We start from the raw sequence: 22,011 nt of genomic DNA, 5'->3' as shown, positions 1-22,011 counted from the left end.
GAATACTGTTCTTATATTCCCGGGAACGGGAATACAGCCATGTTTAAATTCATTACAAACCCGAGATTAAACCTTTCCCGCTCCGCTCAGGCCAGCACTGACAGTCTTTGCGCCTCATTCATTCACACCAAATCTTAGACAATACAAGCAAATGAGCTGCATTCACCTAAAAGAACCTTTATTATTACTACTATCACTGCAGATCGTTCTCTCTTCTAACCTTTGGCTGTATTTTGTTTTTATTTTACTGAGAGAGGGACTGAAAAATATGAACAACATTAAAACGATTTAAATATTTCAGCTACCTTCCTTCAGTCTTGATGATAATATTTTATTTATTTTGAAATATGGTTTAAGAATTGAAAAATATGTTGAACCTATTAGTAATAGCTCAGTGTTACCTGCTGTTTCGTTAATTTTCGTGTACAGTATAAGTGGAAGCAAATGTATAATGTAAATCAGAACTGCGTTTAAGAGACGCTCTTCAAAGCTTTAAACAAAAACAATAAGTATTGATTGATTACTCGTAAATCAGACTGATTATTTAATAACCGCGGAATTAAAAAAAATCACTTAAACAGAAAAAAATACAGGCACGCAAGAACCTTATTTTTAGAGGGTTATTCTGTTACAGAACTGCAAGCACAAGGGAACTTCAGACGCTACAAGTTAATCTTGAAAACGAATGAAAAACACAGTAATTAACCATAAAAGCAACGGATGGGGAGGAGGCGCGGAGAGGACTGAAGGCTTCAACATGGGACAGACACGCACGGACCTCTGCCCTGTTCAGACCTATGAAACGCACTCTCTGCATCTTGACGGAATGCGACTGGAATCATGAATAAGTGTAAAGCGCAATACTAAAAAAAAAGATTCGAAGCAAGGTTACTGTGAAAAGGGAAAAGAATTCCCTTCAGGTGAATGAAGCTGAGAAAACGAAGTTTACTGTCAAGCGATCGTATTAAAAGGGCGAACGGACGAGCGCACCCACAAGTGACACAGCGCACGGCCGAAGGTTTTACACAGCCCTGCGATCAACAGGCCTACTTGTTAAGACTTAGTCGCAAATATTGAATAACGCGTGTCTATTGTCGCCGTTCAATGCATTCAAATCCGGTGGGCTAATGTGGGGTTGGTGGAAAACATGTATAAAGTTTTTTTTGGGAACCCCGAGAAGCTTCTTCCACCGGGCGGGGAGGCGGAGATAAGATGCAGGCTGGGACAACGACTGAGGTTACGAGTTTACAGACTAATGCAGGAAAACGTGCGTATACATACAATACAGTACATTCCCAATAATGCCATGGTAAAAAAACCTGTCTAAAATCTACATGAGACATTTTTAGAAAATTGTAACAGAATAAACAGTTTGCTGTTTCCAATGACCACTGAAGTGTTACAGTTTAAATCTGGAGGACAGCTCGTCTTTCGCCTCAGGAAGTGTTTAGATAGTTACAGTATGTTCTAATTAATAATCCAGGTAATATCGGGGTGTTGTATGAAGACAAAACACAATTAGAGCACATAATACAGATTTTTTAAAAGAGGAAAAACCCCAGAGAAACACCTGTAAAAAAATATTTTTAAGGCCATTGAAAAATATCTAAAAATCGACAAATTGCTATGGAAAACTGCATTTCACTCAGCAGATCTCAAGACAGGCACTTAAGGCTGTAGTCTGAACGTATTATTGGTAAGATTTGAATAGTAAAATAAGAACATCGAAATCAATATTAGTAAAAATAACGGATTAAAAAAGTTTCACTGCGCCATTACATGGTGTTACAGTATCAATAAAGTTCAAAAGGGCAAGCGAACACATCACCTTGCATGTAGAAAAATAAACCAGTGCAAATGACTAACGAGCACAATGTAAACAAAAACATGACCCACAAAAAATGCAATGCTAGAAAAAGAGGCAAATTACTTGTAATGAACGATGCGACTCATTCTCCCTTCTCTGCTGCTTCTTATTGCTACAAATCATCATCATCATCATCCTCCTCCTCCTCCTCCACGCATTAAGGCGTTGATAGACTACTCGCTGCCTGAATCAACAGCAGTTTTCCCGTTTCCGGCTCCTTCCCGAAGCGAACTTCACTTTATTTGGTAGGAAGGGGAGCGCTCGGCCGGCGTCAGGCCGATTCCCCTAGCAACACGCGCACGAGCGAGGGAGGCTCTCTGATTGACAGCTGCAGTGTCCTGAGATGGAACTGGAGATGTATATCAGCGGGTCGTTTATATAGCAGAGGCTCCGGGGCACTTGGTGCTCAGTTCATTAATAACGACTTGCGGTACGCGCTGAACACGTTGAGACACCAAGGAGCAAGCGGTGTCTCCGAAGAATACTACCAACACAGAAACGATTATTGGAAACCGCTTTTAACGCACACGTCTGATTTTGTTTTCTTTCAGTTTTCCGTACATGTTAATTTCAGATCTACTTGTTCAGTTTTTTTTCCAATAACATTCTGTGAGGAGAGCACCGGTCCTGTACAGCGGGCGATCATGCACTGCCAAGCCGAGTTAAGACTCTCGTCTCCCGGACAGCTCAAAGCAGCCAGGCGGCGCTACAAGACCTTCATGATTGACGAGATTCTCTCCAAAGAGACTTGCGATTACTTCGAAAAACTTTCCCTGTACTCCATGTGCCCCTCTCTCATTGTCAGACCCAAGCCTCTGCACTCGTGCACGGGTAAGTCGGACTTTTCTGTTTTAATAAATTGTCTTTTAATTGAGAGACAGCAGGGCAGAGACCCGCTGGTGTGACACCGATTTTCTGTTTTGTCCCGTTCTGGTGGTTTCCGCACTGGCACTGCGAGCTCAGCAGCAGCTGCAGTGTGTGTTGTCTTAATGGCATTGCTGGTTGGCATTGTATTCTGAAAACGATACCATTCTCGAAGGACCTACTCGGGACATTATTATTTCTACCATGTGATAATATATATATATAACTCTCATGTATTCAGTTAATTTTCAATTATTGATACTCTTACGTGTTCATGCACCGATTAAGATCTTTCAACTTAAGATGGACTTTAAAAAAAAACAACAAAGTAGTAAATATATGAAGATTTGAATTGGTAACTCAGGACCACTGACAGTTAAAGGGGGAAAAGGAGAGCACATGGTGTGGTATTCACAGAGACGCCTGCTTTATACAGTAACTTCAACTATCGTATTTACTGATGCATCCAGAACGGTAGGCAGGTCTCGCCCACTTGTTGCAGAAAAGCGATGTATGAAACATTATGTAATGCTGAGAAATATGTTTCCTTGTATTGTTCTTCTATAAATATATTACTTATTAATTTCATACAAATACACGGTTTTCAGATGTAAAGTTGTGTATTTTCAGTTTGTGCGGACCGTCGCTTGCGCAGAAATACAATGACTTTAGTGAAAGGACGTTTACACTTGTTAGCACCATGAACATCAGAACAACAAAAGAACATAAGAAATTATTCCTAACAATAATAACCACCCGAAGTTACGAAAATCCGAAGATAACAGGCGGACGAAACGATCAATGTCAACAAAATCGACAGAAATGACCCAACTTGTATACAGTATTAACGTTAAAAATAAGAGCAGCCAATAACTGCGACGGCACTGTCTGCGTTTACTTTAGTTCTCAACGCCATTGAAAACTAAGTTTCCGAGATTTCCGTATTTGCCGAAACACAACTTTTAATGTGGCATCTTTACTGCCTGATGAAAATATAGAACAAAGAGCCTAAAGCACAGGAAGGCAACCTGTCATACTTACAGGATCTCGCTGTACATTTTCTAAATGATTCCAAATGATTGCTGATTGCTCAATGTTTCTCTTTCGTACATTCTAGTTAAACCTGTTACTTGTTAAGAAATGCCAATAGCGCTATCCGGAGAACACCAGCCCTATTGATTTATCAGCAGCGCAAGTCGTTCCAAACATTTTCAATACAATGTCACCTTTTCAATATACAGTACACAAAATTGCTGAAAATCGGTCAGTTAAATGCAGTGTCTCTGATCACTGATTTTAAACGGCTTCAGAAGAAAAACACTGAGCGCCGCTTTCACTTTTGACAACAGATACGATTTCGAAGCTGCGGTTAAATGCCGATAAAATAACTTACAAACCCAGACATCACTTCTGGAGGGAAATGCAGAATTTCTCATTAAGAAGAACATAGGGAATGAAGGTATTTTGTAGCGCAATAACAACAACAACGATAATAATAATAATAATAATAATAATAATAATAATAAATAGTGCCTTTTACGATGTATCACCTCGAGACACTTTGCAGTAAAAACTGGTATAATGAAGAGTATACAGCGAGTTTAAAAGCACATTTTTAATGTGCTTTACTGGCACCAATATTTAAGAGCTGATGCAGAATTTAGAGATCTTCTATTTCTGGCCAGCACTGAAACATATGTAATTACTGGTTTTGCCTATCTGTTTTTTGTGTACTTTCCAATATGTTTCTTCACTCTTTAGGACTTAATTAGGACTGATTTTCACTCTGCATTTCACACTCGAGGTCATGGGAAAGAGAAAGGGTTAATGTTCTTAAAGCCCGTATTTCTGCTCTTTTGTGTACAATTTACTATACGGAGGCATGATGACTGAATAGGTCAATCTGCCCTGTTACTATTAGTCAAATAATAATTTGTTAAATAATCTGAGATATAATTTGGACAGCCGTCTTTCGGATGAGACGTTAAACCGGGGTCCTGACTCTCGGTGGTCATTCTCGATAAGAGTAGGGAGTTATCCCGGTGTCCAGGCTAATTTCCCCCCTCGGCCTTTACCGTGCCCTCCCAACTGTCCCCATGTGTGACTGGCTTGCACTGGCCCTGCGATGGACTGGCGTCCTGTCCAGGGTGTACAATGACTTGCGCTCGTTGCTTGCCAGGTAGGCTCCAGCTTCCTGCGACAATGTATGGTATAAAGTGATTTGGCGGATGACATGACATGATATCATTTGGACAGAGATGCTATTGCAAATCAGCCGCAAATAAGATGTTTCCATGAAATAGCATGCATTTGTAATTTGTTCAGCTATGTAGAACATGATTGCTGTATATTGTATGCATTTGCTCGGCTGTTATCCAGGGAGACGTTTAGTGTTTACTGTATTTTATGATGAGTGTATTTAGAAAAGACTACAATTGAAATAATCCAATATAACTGAATAAAGGTAAGCACAGTAACACAAGTGGAACACCAGTCTTGCCCCCATAAAAAAAGGAAACTGTAAGTTCACATACAGTAGGTACAGTAGTGTGGATCCTAAACAGCGATGCAGGGACCCTACACATTCTCAGTGCTTACATGCAATATGAAACAGCTACTGTAGGATGTAGCCGCGTACTGAGAGGCTACAGGTGTGGGAAACAATATAGTTTGTTTTCAAAACCACACCAGCCCAAATCTTCCAAACATGCTCTGTTTAACACATTGGCATACAGATAAAAAGTGTACTGAACACATGAAGCAACACGACGTGCTACGAGAACATTAGTAATTGAATGGCAGCAATTTACTTGACTTTCATTTGGATGGACAAAACAAAGTAACAAAAACCAAGTAAAAGAACTATCACTGGGGAAGGGGAGCACATACGTATTTTGTTGTATCAGAAAAAAATTACAATTCTACTGAATATATTCTCTTGACTCTTAGGTCATGTTTTACTTTATTGATGAGGCTGACCTGAAACCAGCAATGCTCCTGTTAACGCCACTCCTGTTAGAAACAAAATGTCCCCACTTTAACATTGGTTAAGTCAATGTCCACTGAAAAAGATTAACTTAATTGCCTTTTGGGATGAAGGCTCTGGCAAATGCCACAAAGTTGTTATTTTTCTCTGTAATGCTGAGAATCTTAGATTTTAAACTGAGACAAATGCAATCATTTTACATGCAGTACATTTATTAGCGTTCCTTATAATGAAGGACATTGCATATTTTTACAGATTAAAAAAAAAAAATTGTTCAATGACAGAAATTAATTCCCCCAAGGAAATCAGCAGGCATTACAGTATGTGGGCGGTGCTGACTGGCATGAGGAAGACTGGCTCGTCTTGGCCTGGACTGTCCCTTGTCTCCAGCTTGTTTTGACAGAGCTGAGAAATGGTTCCTGAATTATATGGTGATGCCAGAAAGTAACACTCTTTCTGCTGCTTTAATATCACCACGTTTTCTGTTTTTCCCCTCATAGTTCATCTATTGCTTCCTGGGACGGCTACAAAAATTCACACACAACATGCAGCAAGCTTTCCGCAATATAAAAATACTATTGTAATGATAATACAGTAGTTAGCTATTTAAGCCTTTAATTCAATGTGTCGGTTTCAGGTGACAGTTTAACCCCAAGAGCTAAAAAGTGTGGCTCAGCAAAGGGGAATAGGGCATCAATTAACATGGAATTGTTTGTGTCCTTAAAATAAAAGGAGGAACTTTGTTGTAAAAATAGTTCAATTATCTCATTTGGAACCATTTATTTTTAGCAAATAGTCCTCATATCCTAAATATAACCTCCAAACACTTTTGTCGTCCCCCCCCCAGACTCATTCAGTAGATGTCAGAAAACAATACTAATGACAGGAAAACAAAAACACAAATGATATTAAATCTGAGTGACTCCACTCTGCCCCCTCTCCCCAACAGAAAACAAACAGAAAAAAACATTTCTGTGATTTGGTTTCAAAAGAAATTTAATTAACCCTTTTTTATGCTTAAAAGGGGATGAAGAAAGATGAAATGTAATTCATGAATTCATTTTTTCCACTTTCATTGACAAATCTAAAGTAGACAACAAAGTGAACAATAAAACTTTGTGTCTCACTGTCACAGTGTGTTTTTCAACTAAAGCATCTGACAGTGTGGCACACAACACACACACGAGTGCGTAGATGAATCTCACTCCCTGGCAGTTCTGGACAGAGAGGCCCGCCCTCTCCTTCTTCACATCTGCACTGAGAGCACAGCGCTGCTCTGTGGGTCTCCCCCAGCAGTCTTCCCCTGTGCCGAGGGCATGGAACCCCAGTCTAATCAGCTGTACTGTACTTTAACATTGCTGGAGCAAAATCCAGCTAAAATAATCAAATACAGGGTTAGTCAAAATGCTGTCGACAACTTTGACAGTTATTACAAATTAATTACATGGGTTACTGTGACAAAAAAGGTTTCAAACAAAGGCATACATTTCAAAGTTTCTAACAGTTACCTTACAATCCTTCGCCATCCGTGGAGAAGAAAACAAAACTTTAGTAAAATAACTGGCATTTATACTTGTCGACAATGTTTTGACTAACCCGGTATTATTAATAGATGAATTTAACTCAAACTGAATATTTTAAAGGCATTTTGGTATAACCAATGCACCAGTTTTCAGTTATTTTAAAAATTGTGTATTTTAAACCTAATTACCAAGTATTACTCTAGTTGTACATACACCGTGTCGCATTATTAACTGATTCTACAAAGTGCTTACCCATTAAAGCCACTTTATAAAATTAGGAACAACCTCAAATTCAAAATGTTGTTTGCAGTAACAAAACAAAACACTGGAAAATAACTGGATATATAAGAATAATTTTGTTCAATATTTATCTGTTTTATTCACATAAACGGAACTATTCATATGCAAGTTTAAGTACATATAGTAGTACTTAAAACACACTCATATAAATAGTTACTTTTTAAATTCTGAAACTATCGTTAACTGCCAATCTAAAGGACATATAAGTACAACAGAAGGTCATGGGAACAAGCAGCAAACCTAAGGGAGAGAGAACTTTATTATAATCCTCCAGACTAATGTCTTGATCTTATAGTTTTAAATTATACCTAAAACTACAGTAGATTCCTAGCTACTGTACATATTCCCAACTGTTAACCCTTTGTTATAGTGAACAGCTTAAATGATAGCATGCATGGGTCACACTTACAAGAATTACAAATAAAATGTGTAAATCTGTTTACTGTACTTTCCTAGGTGTTGAGAGATACATTAGGTACCGAGCATTTTAAAAAGGCATTTTTAATTCAACCATCTAGAAACAATCAGAAAGGGTTTAAATAATGCATTTTTATTACAGCCTTACTAAAACCTGTTTGAGATCCTATCTCTGAAATGGCATCCTGACTGATATTAATTTAAGAACTAACATTTCAAGGGAAAGGAGCCTCACCTTTCCAAAGGAAAATGGTTTATAAAATATTAACTTAAAGAAGACCAAGTTCTCAGTTACTTATTTTATGGAAGGTGTGGTTACATCTTTCTTTTTTTGTAGGAAAGGAATTTCACAGTCTGGTGTTAAGCAGTATTTTTCTCTTATCGTTACTGCTACTATTACTATTATCAGTGTTACTACAATTGTTTTTGTACTTTAAAGTCACTGTGGTAGTAAAAACACTTGATTCAAAGTAATGAAGCTTTCAATATGTGCATATAAAATATTCCACACATTATTGCTATTCATTTAACATTTTCTACTGATCACAAACTTTTGTCATTTTAAAATTTTGAAACAGAAATATTTTCACACTGACATTAATTGTTCTTGATTAGAGGTTAACATTTCTATGCCTTTATGAAACATGTAACAAGCTGTCAGAAAAAAAGGAAAAGATTAAACATGGGAAAGTCTGAAACTTTTCTACACTGTTAGGTGTACAACCACAGCAATTTGCAGCAAAACTAACATGAATGACGGGAAGATTCATCGTTTGTAAAGGGAGTAGAACTGAAAGTAGTCTAACAGCAGTGAGACTGGTACTTTACCTTTGATCACAGAGAGGCATGCTGGGAGATAAAAATAAATTTACCAATACTCTGGTATCATTGCTTCAGGCCTCACTGTGTGCTTGAGGGCACTGTAAGAGTTTTTGGCAGCCCTGCACCATGTGGATAGAGTAACATTTCAAGATTCTGGACACAGTGTCCATCATTTCTTTGAAGCCGGGGAGAGGGTGTGAGACACTGTATATTCATAAACTTTGGTGGCTTGTATTCCCAGTTTAGACTCTGGCAGGCTCAGAGGACCTCCCTTTCTAAAGGCCATGAGCCCTAACTCCACTTCTTGTGTTCAGAGAAGCATGTGCAGTCTCAGGCTCAGGAGAGGTGTAATGAGCACAGCCTCCAGCAGGTGTCACTGCCAGACAGTGCTGTTAAGAAGTGAGCTCCAGAAGGGGGGATTGCATCCTTGCAGTACAGGTAATGTGGGGATCCATTAATAAATGGGCAAAACCCAAAAAAGTTTAGGAAAACTTCTAAAAAGCAAAAGGTTAAACAGAATATAACAGCTCCTTCCTTGGCCAACTCAATCGTCTTCGTTCCCACTTACTGTATGTCACCCTCTGTCACCACTTCATACACTTTCCCTCTTCTCTGTTAATTCTTTCATCCTCAGTCACATCCTCACAATGTAACACTTAAAACTTGCTCATTTCATTTAGGGGATTTTAATCCATGTCATATGCAGAGAAAAAAAATCTTCTAAACTAGGCCATTATTTTGCCTTGTTTACACATCACTGCAAGATTCTGGCTCATTTCGTATAATTAAATAACTCAGAATTGTTGCGTATTATTACAAAAATAAACTGAAGTATTTGGCTCAAGGCCTTAGGATTTTACTGGGCAAGACAGAATGTTTTTTTAAGTTAGCTTTGTTATTAGCGTTAACTGCTATCACATGGTTCCAGCTGGTTAAGGAAAAGATTAATCTACATGGTGTAACTAACCAGATGTAATTATTTTAAGTTGTTTTATATTTCGGTCCATTTCCAGAACATACATTTGTAGCTTCACTTAATGCCAGTTAATAAGCAAAGTACCACAAAACAGAAGCAAAAAAAAAACAAAACGAGTTACAATTCAGCCCTGGCTTCTTCTGAAAGTCACTTACTGATTTAAAGTGATAATGGGAAAAACTAGGACCCCAGTGGATCAGCACAAGGCAGGAGATAAATGAATGGTGGAACACAGGAAGATAATATTTCATTTGGCAAGTCATCCGTCATCAAAACCCAGGGCAAAGCTTTTAGTGGCATTTCTGGAAAAAGGTAGGGAGATAACATCAGCGCTGGAGTGATCTGACATGACAGCGCGATGAAAAATGTGCAAATAGGAAAGTGAGGCTGCTGAGCAGAGGTCGATTCAATGGATTTCATTGCTACAGGGGAGGGCTCCGGGGGGAAAGCGCAGATACCTGTCCCTCTCGCAGAACCTGCAGTATAATCCTTTACCAGGGGAAGGGCTGACACCAACAGCAGCGAAACACAGCCAGACCCCGACACTAAATCAGATCAGAGACAGGCCTCTCTGTCCAAAGTTAGAGACTATTACATATATATCATGCTGAAAGGGTAATCACTTTCATCATAGCAATAGAATTATGGTGTTTACCCATTTCCTTGCTTTACAGAAAGTAATAACCTTATAGTAAAAATAATAATAATAATAATAATAATATTAGGATATTTTATGTATTTTTATTAAGGATATTTTTATGTACTATAGTTTAGGCTAAAATATTTATGATAAGAATATCTAAATAAACAAAGCAGGCAAATGATACTAAAATTACACATACTAAAATCATCTTTAGCTTGTGCTTGATGTAAACGTGCTGCTTTTCACCTTTACGAACTGCTTAACCACACACTGATGTAGCCTGACAATTTGGGATCCTTCAACAACATTCACCGAATACCTGGACTGATAAACTACCATCACCCAGATGAGCAAACCCAAAAAAAAACACTTCTGTCATTTGTAAACTTTTCTTTTGTTCACGTGACATAGTGACCATGGACGTGGTCCAGAAATAACGCAGTCTTTACATGTGATTTATCACGACACTTCTATGCTTTATAATATGGTCATTCTGGAAGAACAGTTCTGTATATAAAAGCCAGGCTTCCTCAATGATTCCACAATCAGGATCCCCATCAGGGACAGGCTGACACTTTGCAGATTTCCTCTTACTCTCTAGTACCAAAGAGCCTGCAGTCACATGATGACTGGGGATAGGAACAGGATATACAGGTCTAGTGTGAGGCCTGATATATCTCATTTACAGTACATTGGTAGTGTATTTTCATTAATTCATTAAAAAAAACAAATAAAAAATGGAACACAGAAAATATTTAAAGCTTTAGTTTTCTGTAGTACTGGCTACACAGGAAGGAAGTTGATACTGTAACTTGCCACTTCATTTTTGGGTCATGTTACATGTTTGTCTGAAAATTACTGTGCATCCTAGTCTTAGGTATAATGCAAGTATCCTGGTAAGGATATTTGCACAGCACCATGTTTAAGGACTCAATATGTTATCCTTAACTGTTTCTCTTCGCAAATGGTAAAAAGAAAACCTGTGAACACCATTAGAGTTCTGGAACATCTTGAAAACAGAGCCAAATAAACTTGCTCTTAGAATTTGACCCCTAATCATGTGCCAAACAGCATGCATTGCTTTAAAATCCCCCAATGACACCCAACTGACAGACTGCCTGGCTCTTCAAAACTGCAGTTTGACACTTGCTGACAGGCAACAATGTCTTTTCAATATGACACAAACACCTGATTTATGAACTTCAGAAGCAAGTGATGGAGTCGACATGTAAAAACAGAGTTTTTACAGTGCTGGAAAATCAGGGGAGGTGCAAAGAATTCCGTAAAGCACACTGGGATGGGTTTCAGCTAATGTGATACACACACACAAAAAAGCTGACTGACGCTCCTACTGAGCTGCAGTAGAACTGTATCTGTTTGGCAGGGAAATTAAAATAGCATAAAAAACTGATGATATATTGGAACATTTTTATCAAGTTTGTTACCCTTTGAAAGAATGACTAATTTGATCAACTACATTTAAGGCCATTTCGATAAAAACATAACATTTTATTAGATGTGACAGTCAAGATTTTAGTGCACGATGATCTTAGTATCACAGTTACTGACTAGTTTTATCTTTCAAAATCCAATGAATAATTTAATTTATATTTTTCATGTGCATGATGCAAACGCCATGTGTATGTTTCATAGCTTTCTACAACATAGATTTTAATATGTGGGGAAGAATAACTCACCTTCTGTTACCACTGTGTTTCATCCATAGCTACTGGTTATTAGGAACCTTAACCAAACTTCCTGCTTTGTAACAAAAATTAATAAAAAGCAATGGAATTACACTGATCAAGGCAGGCTGCCGGCGCTCAGATTCCTTCTGACTTACATCGCGTTGTGCACAGTGAGAAAGAGACGTATGTTGAGACTTGCAGCTCCTAATGATTCTCCGAGGTGGAATATTGGATGATGAGATAACCAATGCCAATGATGTCATGCTCCAGACAACCACAGTGCTGTCGCTGGGAGCGAGAGAGCAGGGAGGGTACAGGCTACAGCACACACTGAGTCATCTGCACGTTTACCCCTGGGCACCTTACACATGGTGAATTATGAGATTACAGCAACTGATTACCTTCCGTAAATAATTTATTAATCTCTCATCACCTGAAGTACCAGACTGCTGTTTGTGTTTTCTTTCAAAGAAAGGAAGATTTATTTATAGTGAGGAAGACATATTTTAAAAGTGATTAGAATAAAAAGTAATAAATAATAATTGTTTGTCATTCCTATAGCGGTTTTCTTCCCAAAGGATCCTAACCACTTAAAGAGCGGACTGTTCATCCAGCACCTATCTGGTGAAGCATGGCAGTTATCACATAGGCCCAGAGGGCCCACTACAGAGTGGTTCAAGTACAGAAGTAAAAAAATCACTTTACCAGCTGAATTAAGTAGGGATTTTAAGTAGTCCAGATTGTGCAAGGCCACAGTGAAATTTAGCCATGACACCAGAGATAACTGCCCTACTCTTAGGAATAATGCCATAATGTTTTTAATGACCAATCAGTCAAAACCTCGGTTTCATGTCTCATGCAAAGGACAGTACCTCCTACAGCATACCTTCTAATTCGGTATTCAATTTTGGGCCTTGTGCTACCTACAGGTCCACTAACACCAACATTAGCAGCAATCTGATTTTCCTTCAAGATCTCCCATCCATGTACTGATCAGGGCCAAGCTTGCTTAGCTTCTGAGGTTTGACAAAATCAGGCTACAAGGTGGTAACACATTGTCATGACAGTGAAATACACATTTACAACCAATGTGACAAGAGCATATACCACAAATACGCTTCTTTCAAAGTTAATGCACTTTAGAAAGCATGTTTTACAAACTATATATTTTTTAACATAGGTATAATATCTGAGTATTAGAAATATGTCACTCAATTACTTAAATTCGCAGAATGTAATGGAAAAACAAAACTACACTAGTAGTTTTCAAATTATGCAAGCACGAATTAAACATACCATGCCACATTATATCATACAACACATTAAAATAATTACTGCCCACATTAAGAGAAAAGATTGCACAATTCTAACTGCCCCATGGGTGTCCTAAGAGACAGATTTCTGCTTCTGAGTTAACTGACATCCTTCTGTACCATCAATGGAATTGCAAGTTAAGCTACCATAGATAAAGTTATTCGTAATGAGGAGACTTTTGTTTTCCATTTTAAAGAAAGTTACAGCCTATTAAAATAGGTTCTTCAAGTGCACATTTAATTTTATTACAAGATATTTTCTCTCCATTGAGGCAGGTTTGCCTTTGATATATTTCCATCCTATAATCGTGTAACTGGCAGGGACTGGGAGTATTCATCCATCACCCCCTGGGGTTGCAATGTTTAAAACATGTCTGTTTCTTGGATGTTTTTCTTGAAAGTGGCAGCACCCAACCAACCTACCAGCACAAATGAAGAACAACAGACCATGCTGCTTTCATCTGTAGTCATGCTTGAAACAGTAAATGACACATCAAGGCGTAAAGGCAAAACTGTCTTGGACACAGAATTGACTGATCAAAAGTTGCACCTTGTATCATACAGCAGTGAGTTGGCATGCCTGTCTGTGCACTTTTCTGCTCACTCTAGTGTAGAAAAACTAAGTACATATATGTCATTTTTAATTACACATGAAGGCCACTCTGCCCATCACCGAGACTTAATTTACACCAAGGGAATCATTCTTGGCCTCTTCAAATGCCTCCCTGAGACAACTGCAGCTTTTTATTGACTATGGCGTCTCACTGCCGTCTGCGAAAACTTTGAAAACAAGAAAAACATATATTTTTTAAACCCTACCAGTCAGATTTATAGTCTTTACTATGAGCACTCCAGATCTAAGTACACAGATGAGTCATATATCTACAAGCATGAAAAAAAAACATTTAACTGACTTCACAATGTAAGACATGCTGCGAGTAACTCCCTTAACACCTGGATTCTACCTGCCTGTATTTCCATGGAAAATAATGAAAAACTACTGCCCCAACATATCACTTGATCCACAAAAGTTGTCCAAAACAACTTTTCCAATACTTGTGTGTTAAAAAGAAAAAATGATTAAAGTAAAAGGCTAGATTTTAAATTCTAACTTTGAGCCTAACATAAAGATTGAAGGTGGCTGAATCAGAATTGGCATTTTGTATAAACCATAAAAGACACATATGAGGTAAACAAGAATCAAAATCACACTGAGGAATTCTCAAATGGCCTCATTTTCAAAAGAAAAACACTGCAATAAAGATCAATTTTAGTAGCATTTTACCTGATTGTTTTTTTTTCTATCTTACATCTGAGCTCACGTTCATAATTCCCTTCCTAATAATACATGCCTAAAATACATCATTATAATGTCATTTCACAAGAGTACAATGAAACAGAATTTTATCAACATGGTGAAATTTGTTTATTAATTATAAACACATTCGAAATTGAAGCACATTGATTCATTTCTATACAAGTCTTAGCGAAATTTGCTAAACTCTGAACTTTTCTCAAAGGTACTGTGCTGCTCTCTGTGCTTACCACACAATTTACATAGTAAGAAGGCAAACTGGCAATAGTGAGTTACAGGTTTACGAAAGTGAACTATGTTTAGTGGAATGGAAGTGTTGATTTTTACATAACACATAACATGGCATGGTGTTGCTGCTGTTTTGCTTGTGTGCTTAGTCCATGGGAGCAGTTCCAAAACATTAAGCACCAGATCAACATTCACGCAGTCCTACATGTTGCTGAACAGCACCCATGTGCTTCATGTGATGGCTTGTGCAGACGACAGTGAATGTACAGCTGGCCTCGTGTTGTGCTTACAGGCTCCTCGTCTCTCCGTGCCTACCCCCTGCTCTCCGTCATCACACGCCAGCCCCCCAGCCTCCCCCACCTGCCCCAGCCCTCTCCCCAGACCCGGGTCCCGCTGCCCCTGCTCTCCCCGTCGCCGAACGGCCTCTCCGGCTCCCGCCCCGAGCCCCCCGCCAGCGAGACCCCCGTGAGCATCAGCAGCGAGTCCGAGGCGGAGCAGAGCGCCCCCCGGCTGAAGAAGCCGCGTCGCAGCCGCACCATCTTCACCGAGCTGCAGCTCATGGGGCTGGAGAAGAAATTCCAGAGGCAGAAGTACTTGTCCACTCCAGACAGGTAAGCGAGCGGTGCCACTTTTTATCCGTGGTACAGAATAGCACCTGGACGATTACAGAAGAGCCGGTGTGAGTGCGGGGTCTCTTGATCAGCCAATCAGAGCTGCAACTGTAGCTGCCCGAGGTGGACAGCCTGGTGCCTCTAGAGAGAAATTGAGAGAATGTGTGTCCAGTCGTCATCTCTGTTCCCTACCATGCAAGTGTAAGTGTAGTCTTGGTGAGCTAGACTGGTCAAGAATTGGGAACTCTGAATTGTGAGGGTGGGTAAAGAAAAACACTGTTAGGAAGGTTTTCTCAGCACGGCCTGCCTTCAACACTTACATGTTCTCCAGTCCGTTCCTGAAAACATTCCTTAACTTTACTGCAGTGAAAAAATACTGAAAATCAAATTCTTGGTACTTTTTTTTCTGAAAAGACTTAAAACTTTCATAAAAAGCCCCTGCACCATTGAGATCTCACTCATGAATAAGCTGATTTTCATGCTTTTTTTATTTAGACTTATTATTAACTGTCAAGGATTATTGAGTCTTACACAGAACAGCCTGGGAAAATGAGACATAAACAAAGTGTTTCATCATTGTCGCTTTTTTTTTCATTTCTTATAAGATCACACAGTCTTGATTCAGTGTTTGGAGTTCATAGCTACTTTATTAATGTAGTTATGATCTCATTTTAAAGTCATACTTACATTGTAGTTAGAGTGATTAATGCTTTTCTTAGATTTAATGTGTGGTTCACTATAACCATTTACTGGAAACATTTCAAGCAATCACACTGTTCTGAGACAAAGTTTAATTAAAATCCCTCTTGGGTTTTGAAAGCAAGAACTTTTTTTTTCAACCTACCCTACAGTTAAAAACGGGAGGGAAAAATATACGAATTATGAGTTACATTGCCTGCCATTATCTTACAAAATGGAAAATAAAATGTATTGAGTTCATGACCATGTCATATTTTTCACTTGCCTTTGAGCACATGTGGTGTTTTGAATGCATACCAAATGTACCTCAATATTTACACTAAGATACGTTTAATTTACTTATTTAAATTTGGTCAATAAACAAAATAAAAATTTTCCAGGGAAGCCCAAATGGATTTTCTCAACAACAAAGCTAGTATCTGATAACTGGCCATACTGTGTGTGTGCACGTGTGTGAGTGTATGTGCACTGGTGAGTGTGAACGTGTGTGATATGAATGCACTGTACATTCAAATTAATGTGTGCATGGTTGATATGTGTGTGTGTACAGTATGTGCAAGTTTAAGTGTGCCCTGCATGGGTGTATGTGATGTGTGTGAGAGATCACGTGCACTTAAAATGCTCATGGGGGTACAGTGATGAGCATGGTTTATTGTCAGGCCTCAGTCACAGGGCTGTGGTTATTCCAGTATCATCACTATCGATATTAGAGAGTCAGGGGAGGGTAGTCTCACTTTGGAAAACTGAAACACAAAAGTTTCAATAAAGACTGTAAAGAGCAGCGTTTGTGTCAAGTTTCCACCTGCCTTGTAAGCTTTGGGAGTCCTTGTCTGAGGTGAATTTTGACTCGGAAAATGGGAATGTATTTGTTGACTTAGTTTTCATGGCAACGAGTTGCAGGTGTATGTTACTCCTGGAAAATTTCACATAGTCCCAATATGACAAAGCACACCTCTCTGTCTTAGCCTCTCTCCACTCCTTGTTTGTTTGGGCTTCGGCAAGCCAATGAAGGCATGCTTCTCAAGTGAGATAATGGCGTGGGCAACACAATGGGTGAGATTGTGACAATAAGCTCGGGGAGACAAAGCCAGATATCATGTCCAAATCAGACTCTGGTGTAATAAGATTATTACATTTTGAACTCGCGAAAAATATTCATTGCAAAATTCTGAATGTTGATGTCCAGCATCAATTACAAAAGGATGGATGCACCCCTATTTTAAAGTACACAAGTATTCTCAGGAAGAAAATGCCATTGCACAGTCTGAAGCTCTGACTCACTATTATGACAACAGTGAATTAAAATAACAATAATAATCTTCCAAACATAACAATGAAATTATTATTCAATACCACCATCATCCAAGTATTCACAGTACGTGCACTACACAATACACTGCATGGAATTAACCCTTAAACCTGACAAAGTGCTTCAAGTGAGGTCAGCTAGAATAATTTATCTTTTCTGTTGCTCATGTGGCCAGCAGTGTTTCCCTACAGAGAAAATTAATGATGATAATTGGCTGTAAGGCAGTGCAGTCTTACCCATTTGTTACTATTAAGTACTAAAGTAAGTGCTTGCTTCCACATTTCATGTACTTTTGTCATCTCTTAAGAGTTCACAGTGAACACAGAAATAGGATTGATAACAGACATTTGGAGTGCCAGAGCTTTTAATTTTAACCTGGTAGTTTCTAACCCAGTGCATACCTTTTGCAATGATCTATATTAAGTGCTTTAAGGGTCATCCAACATGACTATATTATACTGGCCACAGCAGCAATCGCTACCTCTCCGGGGGATTTCATTAAAGGAGATAAACTCTCAGGGCAGAAGATTTTGATTGACTGACTGAAACAGAAAAGGAGGGACTGGTGAAGGTCGAGTGGTAATCTCCTCATTTCCTGAAGATATTTCATTGCAGTTAAAATAAAAGAAAGATCACAGTACTCTAGGGCAAAGGTGGAAAATCTTTTAATTAGAATGTTAAAAAAACACAAAAGAGTGCTGAATTAAGCTATTATAAATAAATAAAAGAAAGCCTTCGATTATTTTTTATGCCCTTTCTTGTCCTCGTTCAGTATTCCAATCTCAGCTACGCTCTCTGTTCCTGGGAACTGGGCATAGCTGCAGGGTATTGTATTGCTGGCAAACTGATATTTTAATTAGTCATGGATGCATGCATGTGTTCTGGAAGTGTTCTGGGCTCCATCGAATGTTTAGCGATGGGGGCTTTGATTTACTTATTTTATTATCTGCAGATGTGAAGGCAAGGACTCCCCTGGGTCAGTGTTTGTCTGTTCATTCCTCTGCCAATAAAAAGCCAAAATTCAAATTTACAACCTGCGCAAATGTGATCACAGAATCTGACATCCTCCCTGTTCTCAATAGATATGACATTCCGACTACACAAAGGCATACTCATGCAGACTGCTTTGTATACTACAGTTACTTTGACAGCTCTCAAGATAAGAATCAGGTCTCTGTTTGAATAAAACAAGAACAGACTTACTTAAATGAATTATAAAATCATTTTTCATGTTATTTTATCCATATTCTTGTCCGTATTTTGTATGTTTTATTATTTTGTTGAGTGGTCTGAGCCAATGTACAGTAGCATGCCAGCACTTGTACTAGCAGGGTAATTCTAAGGACTAGCCTGGGAAATAGTAGCAGAGAAATGATAAAGATGAGCTGCTGATGTGGAGGTAGCACAAGAAACACAAGATTATAAAAAGTGTGATCAGTTCATTTGTTTCCCACCAGGCTGGACTTGGCTCAGTCCCTGGGGCTGACGCAACTGCAGGTCAAGACCTGGTACCAGAACCGCCGCATGAAGTGGAAGAAGATGGTAAGGCTGTTATGCCACGGTGGCCCAGAAGACAAAGGGAAGGGGGTCATCAATACCACAGACACAGGGGAACATGAATGTCGACTTTCTACTGCGTCATTGTCACAGAGCATAATGAAAACATGAAAACAAAATTGAGAAATTAATGTTATTTTTGCTGCAAAAAGTTTTTATGTCGTAAAGTAATGTACATCCTGAGAAACAGGTTCTGGAGCCTCTAGTTATTGCATAAAGAGCCTTAGAGCCTATTTTACAAGTGCTGTCTAGATTCATTTTATTTTTACAAATTCTAATCCACCACAACCCCATCATTATCCTTCAAGGTGCTCAAAGGAGGCCAGGAAGCCCCCACGAAACCTAAAGGCCGCCCTAAGAAGAACTCCATCCCCACGACGGAGGAGATCGAGGCTGAGGAGAGACTGGCACGGCAGGCAGAGGAACAGCAGGCAGCATCGGGCCAAACGGAGGTGCCAGCTTCCCAGCTGCAGGATCACAGCGCATCTGCTGCCGACACCAGCGGCCTCCCAGAGCCGGAGCCCCCGACGCGAGAGCAGGCTCCTCTGCAGCAGCAGTTAGAGAAGCCATCGTCAAGCTAAAACAGCCAACCCCCAGTTCTGAGGAAAGACTCTAAATCACACAAGCACTTAGTGTCTCGGAAACACTGCGGCACAACGGACACTGTGACTCGACTACTGCTCCTCACGCCTCTGTGCTCACTAAGGTTTGATAAAGGCCAAACTGGAAAGTACAGCAATGACTGGAGGAAGCGACTGCAGCAGAGCACTTCTGAGAATCTTCCAGCTGTTGTAATTAACGTCTCCCCGCACCTTATGGAAACAGAACTCTGTTTTAGTTTCTTACATATGACAAACCTCTGCTGACATCAAGTCTACAGAATGTCCACCAAGTGCTGTATATTTTGCCTCTGCCAGCAGAGCCCTGTGGGTAATTCCATTAAGTTCCGCCTCAGAGATCAGTGTTTTATTGTGCATAAAATAGCACTGCTACTCCCTAATCTTCAGACAAACTATTTTTACTGGGAAAGGCCAATTCCCAGATCAGGTTTGTCTGGCCTGCAAAGGCTAAACTGTTGGCGTTTGTATATTTTCTTCACATTAAAAAATACAACGCTATTCAAGATGTATTTATTCAGATGAAAAGAAAAATTTAACTGATAACAATAACGAGCAAAGAATTACTTTCCTGTAAAGTGAATAATGCAAAGTATTATATTCAATATGGGAAGATTTACAATATTTGAAAGTGTTTTAATGGCTTATATGTACCTAGATATGCCTCTGGCTACAGGCTAGACTGGAATGATGGGTTTTGAGATCTTCTATGTAGATAAAACAACGTCAAGAGAACAGAAATTAACATTGTACTTTAAAACGTGCCTTTGTTCAAAATCCAAACACAAAGTGACAATAGTGATATGTTTGTCCTGTTAAGGTATTGGTTTTAAGATTATATTTCTTTTGGTAAAGATGATTTGTAGTCTTTAAGAACAAAAGTTAGGTGATTCCACAAAGATCTGTCTAGTTTGTTCAAGAATTCTACTGTTAGTGGGACATATTCATTGGAAATCAGCAACTTAGATGTACACATGTACACTGCTTAGTGTGCAGAAATGATCACGCTGTTTGAATCAAATGTGTCTTTCATACCTTCCCGTTTGTAAGAGCTACAAAGGAACAAACGTGGCTTATTTTCACGCTGAAAAGAAGAAAGAATAAACACTGTTTTGGTGTCAGGTCAGGTAAAACACCTGAAGAAGGCTCAACAGCAGAAACGTTTTTTTCTTTCTAGCTTGTTCATTATCATATGTTCATACTGCACTTCAGCCAAGGTTTCACAATGCTTTCTGTAGTTTCTTAAGGTTTTAAATGGCTCCAGTTTACTACACTGAATATCATGATATGCCCCAGAGAGATGTTTCTAAGGAAAACTTACTGTAATACAGGATGGTAAAAAAAACATGAAATTACCAGGAGTGTCCAACCCTGGTATTGAAAGGCCAGATACTCAAACCTGTCTACAAGTTTTCGTTGCAACTTAATGGCCTAAAGCAGTTCATCACTGACTTCCCCGAACCATCACCTGATCCTCCAACCCACAGTAAAACTGAACCACCTCTGAAAGACGTGTCATACATTTTCCAACATTTAGACCTGTACCATGCACGGGACAAGCATAAACAAATATCATATATGTAATAAAGTGTATGGTAAAGTAATTGTGTAAGATAAGTTAGGAAAAACAAACATTAAAATGTTATACCAGTAACCTGAAATATCTAATTTTGATACTTAACAAGAGGCTTTTATGGTTAATCTTTTTGTGATTGTTTTCAAAACTGTTTTAACAATGAAAGCATAAGGGTTTTATTGCCTCAGTTAAAGCTTCTTAAGCTGTCAGAAGCTCAGAAATAAGAAAAATGCTCCCAGCCAGCCATCAAGCTATGGAAACTGCCAAACTTCTGAAGGTTAAAAAATGATTTCACTCCTAAGGTTGTGGCACTAGTGCTTCAACCAGAGCTGACTGACAACCTACTGTACAAACTCCCAAACATGAAAGTGACCCGAACTGCATGTCAGCAGCTTTTCCCATTTGGAATATGTTTTCATTTGCAATTTTTGTTTTTTTGTAAAGAACAGAAAAATCTATTTTTGTCTCATATAAAAACGTATAATATTTTTCTGATGTAAATAATAAGCTTGTTGGGAAAGCTAATGACCTATTTTAGAAAGACAAAAATGTTTGCTGAGAATGTGTTAATGTGTTCTTCATGGTATCACTGTAATTTCTACTGTATATGCGTGACTGAGTATTTAAAACCATTTAATAAAAACACATAAATGTTTTCACTTTGTCCTATTTAAAACATGTAAAAAATAACAAATATATC

At 38.8% G+C, this 22,011-nt stretch overlaps 1 protein-coding gene and 1 long non-coding RNA gene across 3 annotated transcripts in view; one reads left to right on the top strand and one right to left on the bottom strand.

Annotated features, from left to right (window-relative positions):
- Positions 1-22,011, bottom strand: part of LOC107075647 (uncharacterized) — a 106,158-nt gene that overhangs the window by 8,735 nt on the left and 75,412 nt on the right. The window lies entirely within an intron of this gene.
- barx2 (BARX homeobox 2) lies at positions 1,965-21,949 on the top strand. The gene is made up of 4 exons (XM_006642220.3): positions 1,965-2,698; positions 15,235-15,553; positions 19,019-19,103; positions 19,427-21,949. Exons 1-4 carry the CDS (start codon positions 2,512-2,514, stop codon positions 19,697-19,699), a joined length of 864 nt encoding a protein of 287 aa, XP_006642283.2. The 5' UTR covers positions 1,965-2,511; the 3' UTR covers positions 19,700-21,949.

The sequence above is a fragment of the Lepisosteus oculatus genome, chromosome 23 (assembly GCF_040954835.1).
Source record: "Lepisosteus oculatus isolate fLepOcu1 chromosome 23, fLepOcu1.hap2, whole genome shotgun sequence".
NCBI classification, from domain to species: domain Eukaryota; kingdom Metazoa; phylum Chordata; class Actinopteri; order Semionotiformes; family Lepisosteidae; genus Lepisosteus; species Lepisosteus oculatus.
This window is presented reverse-complemented; position numbering and strand designations above follow the sequence as displayed.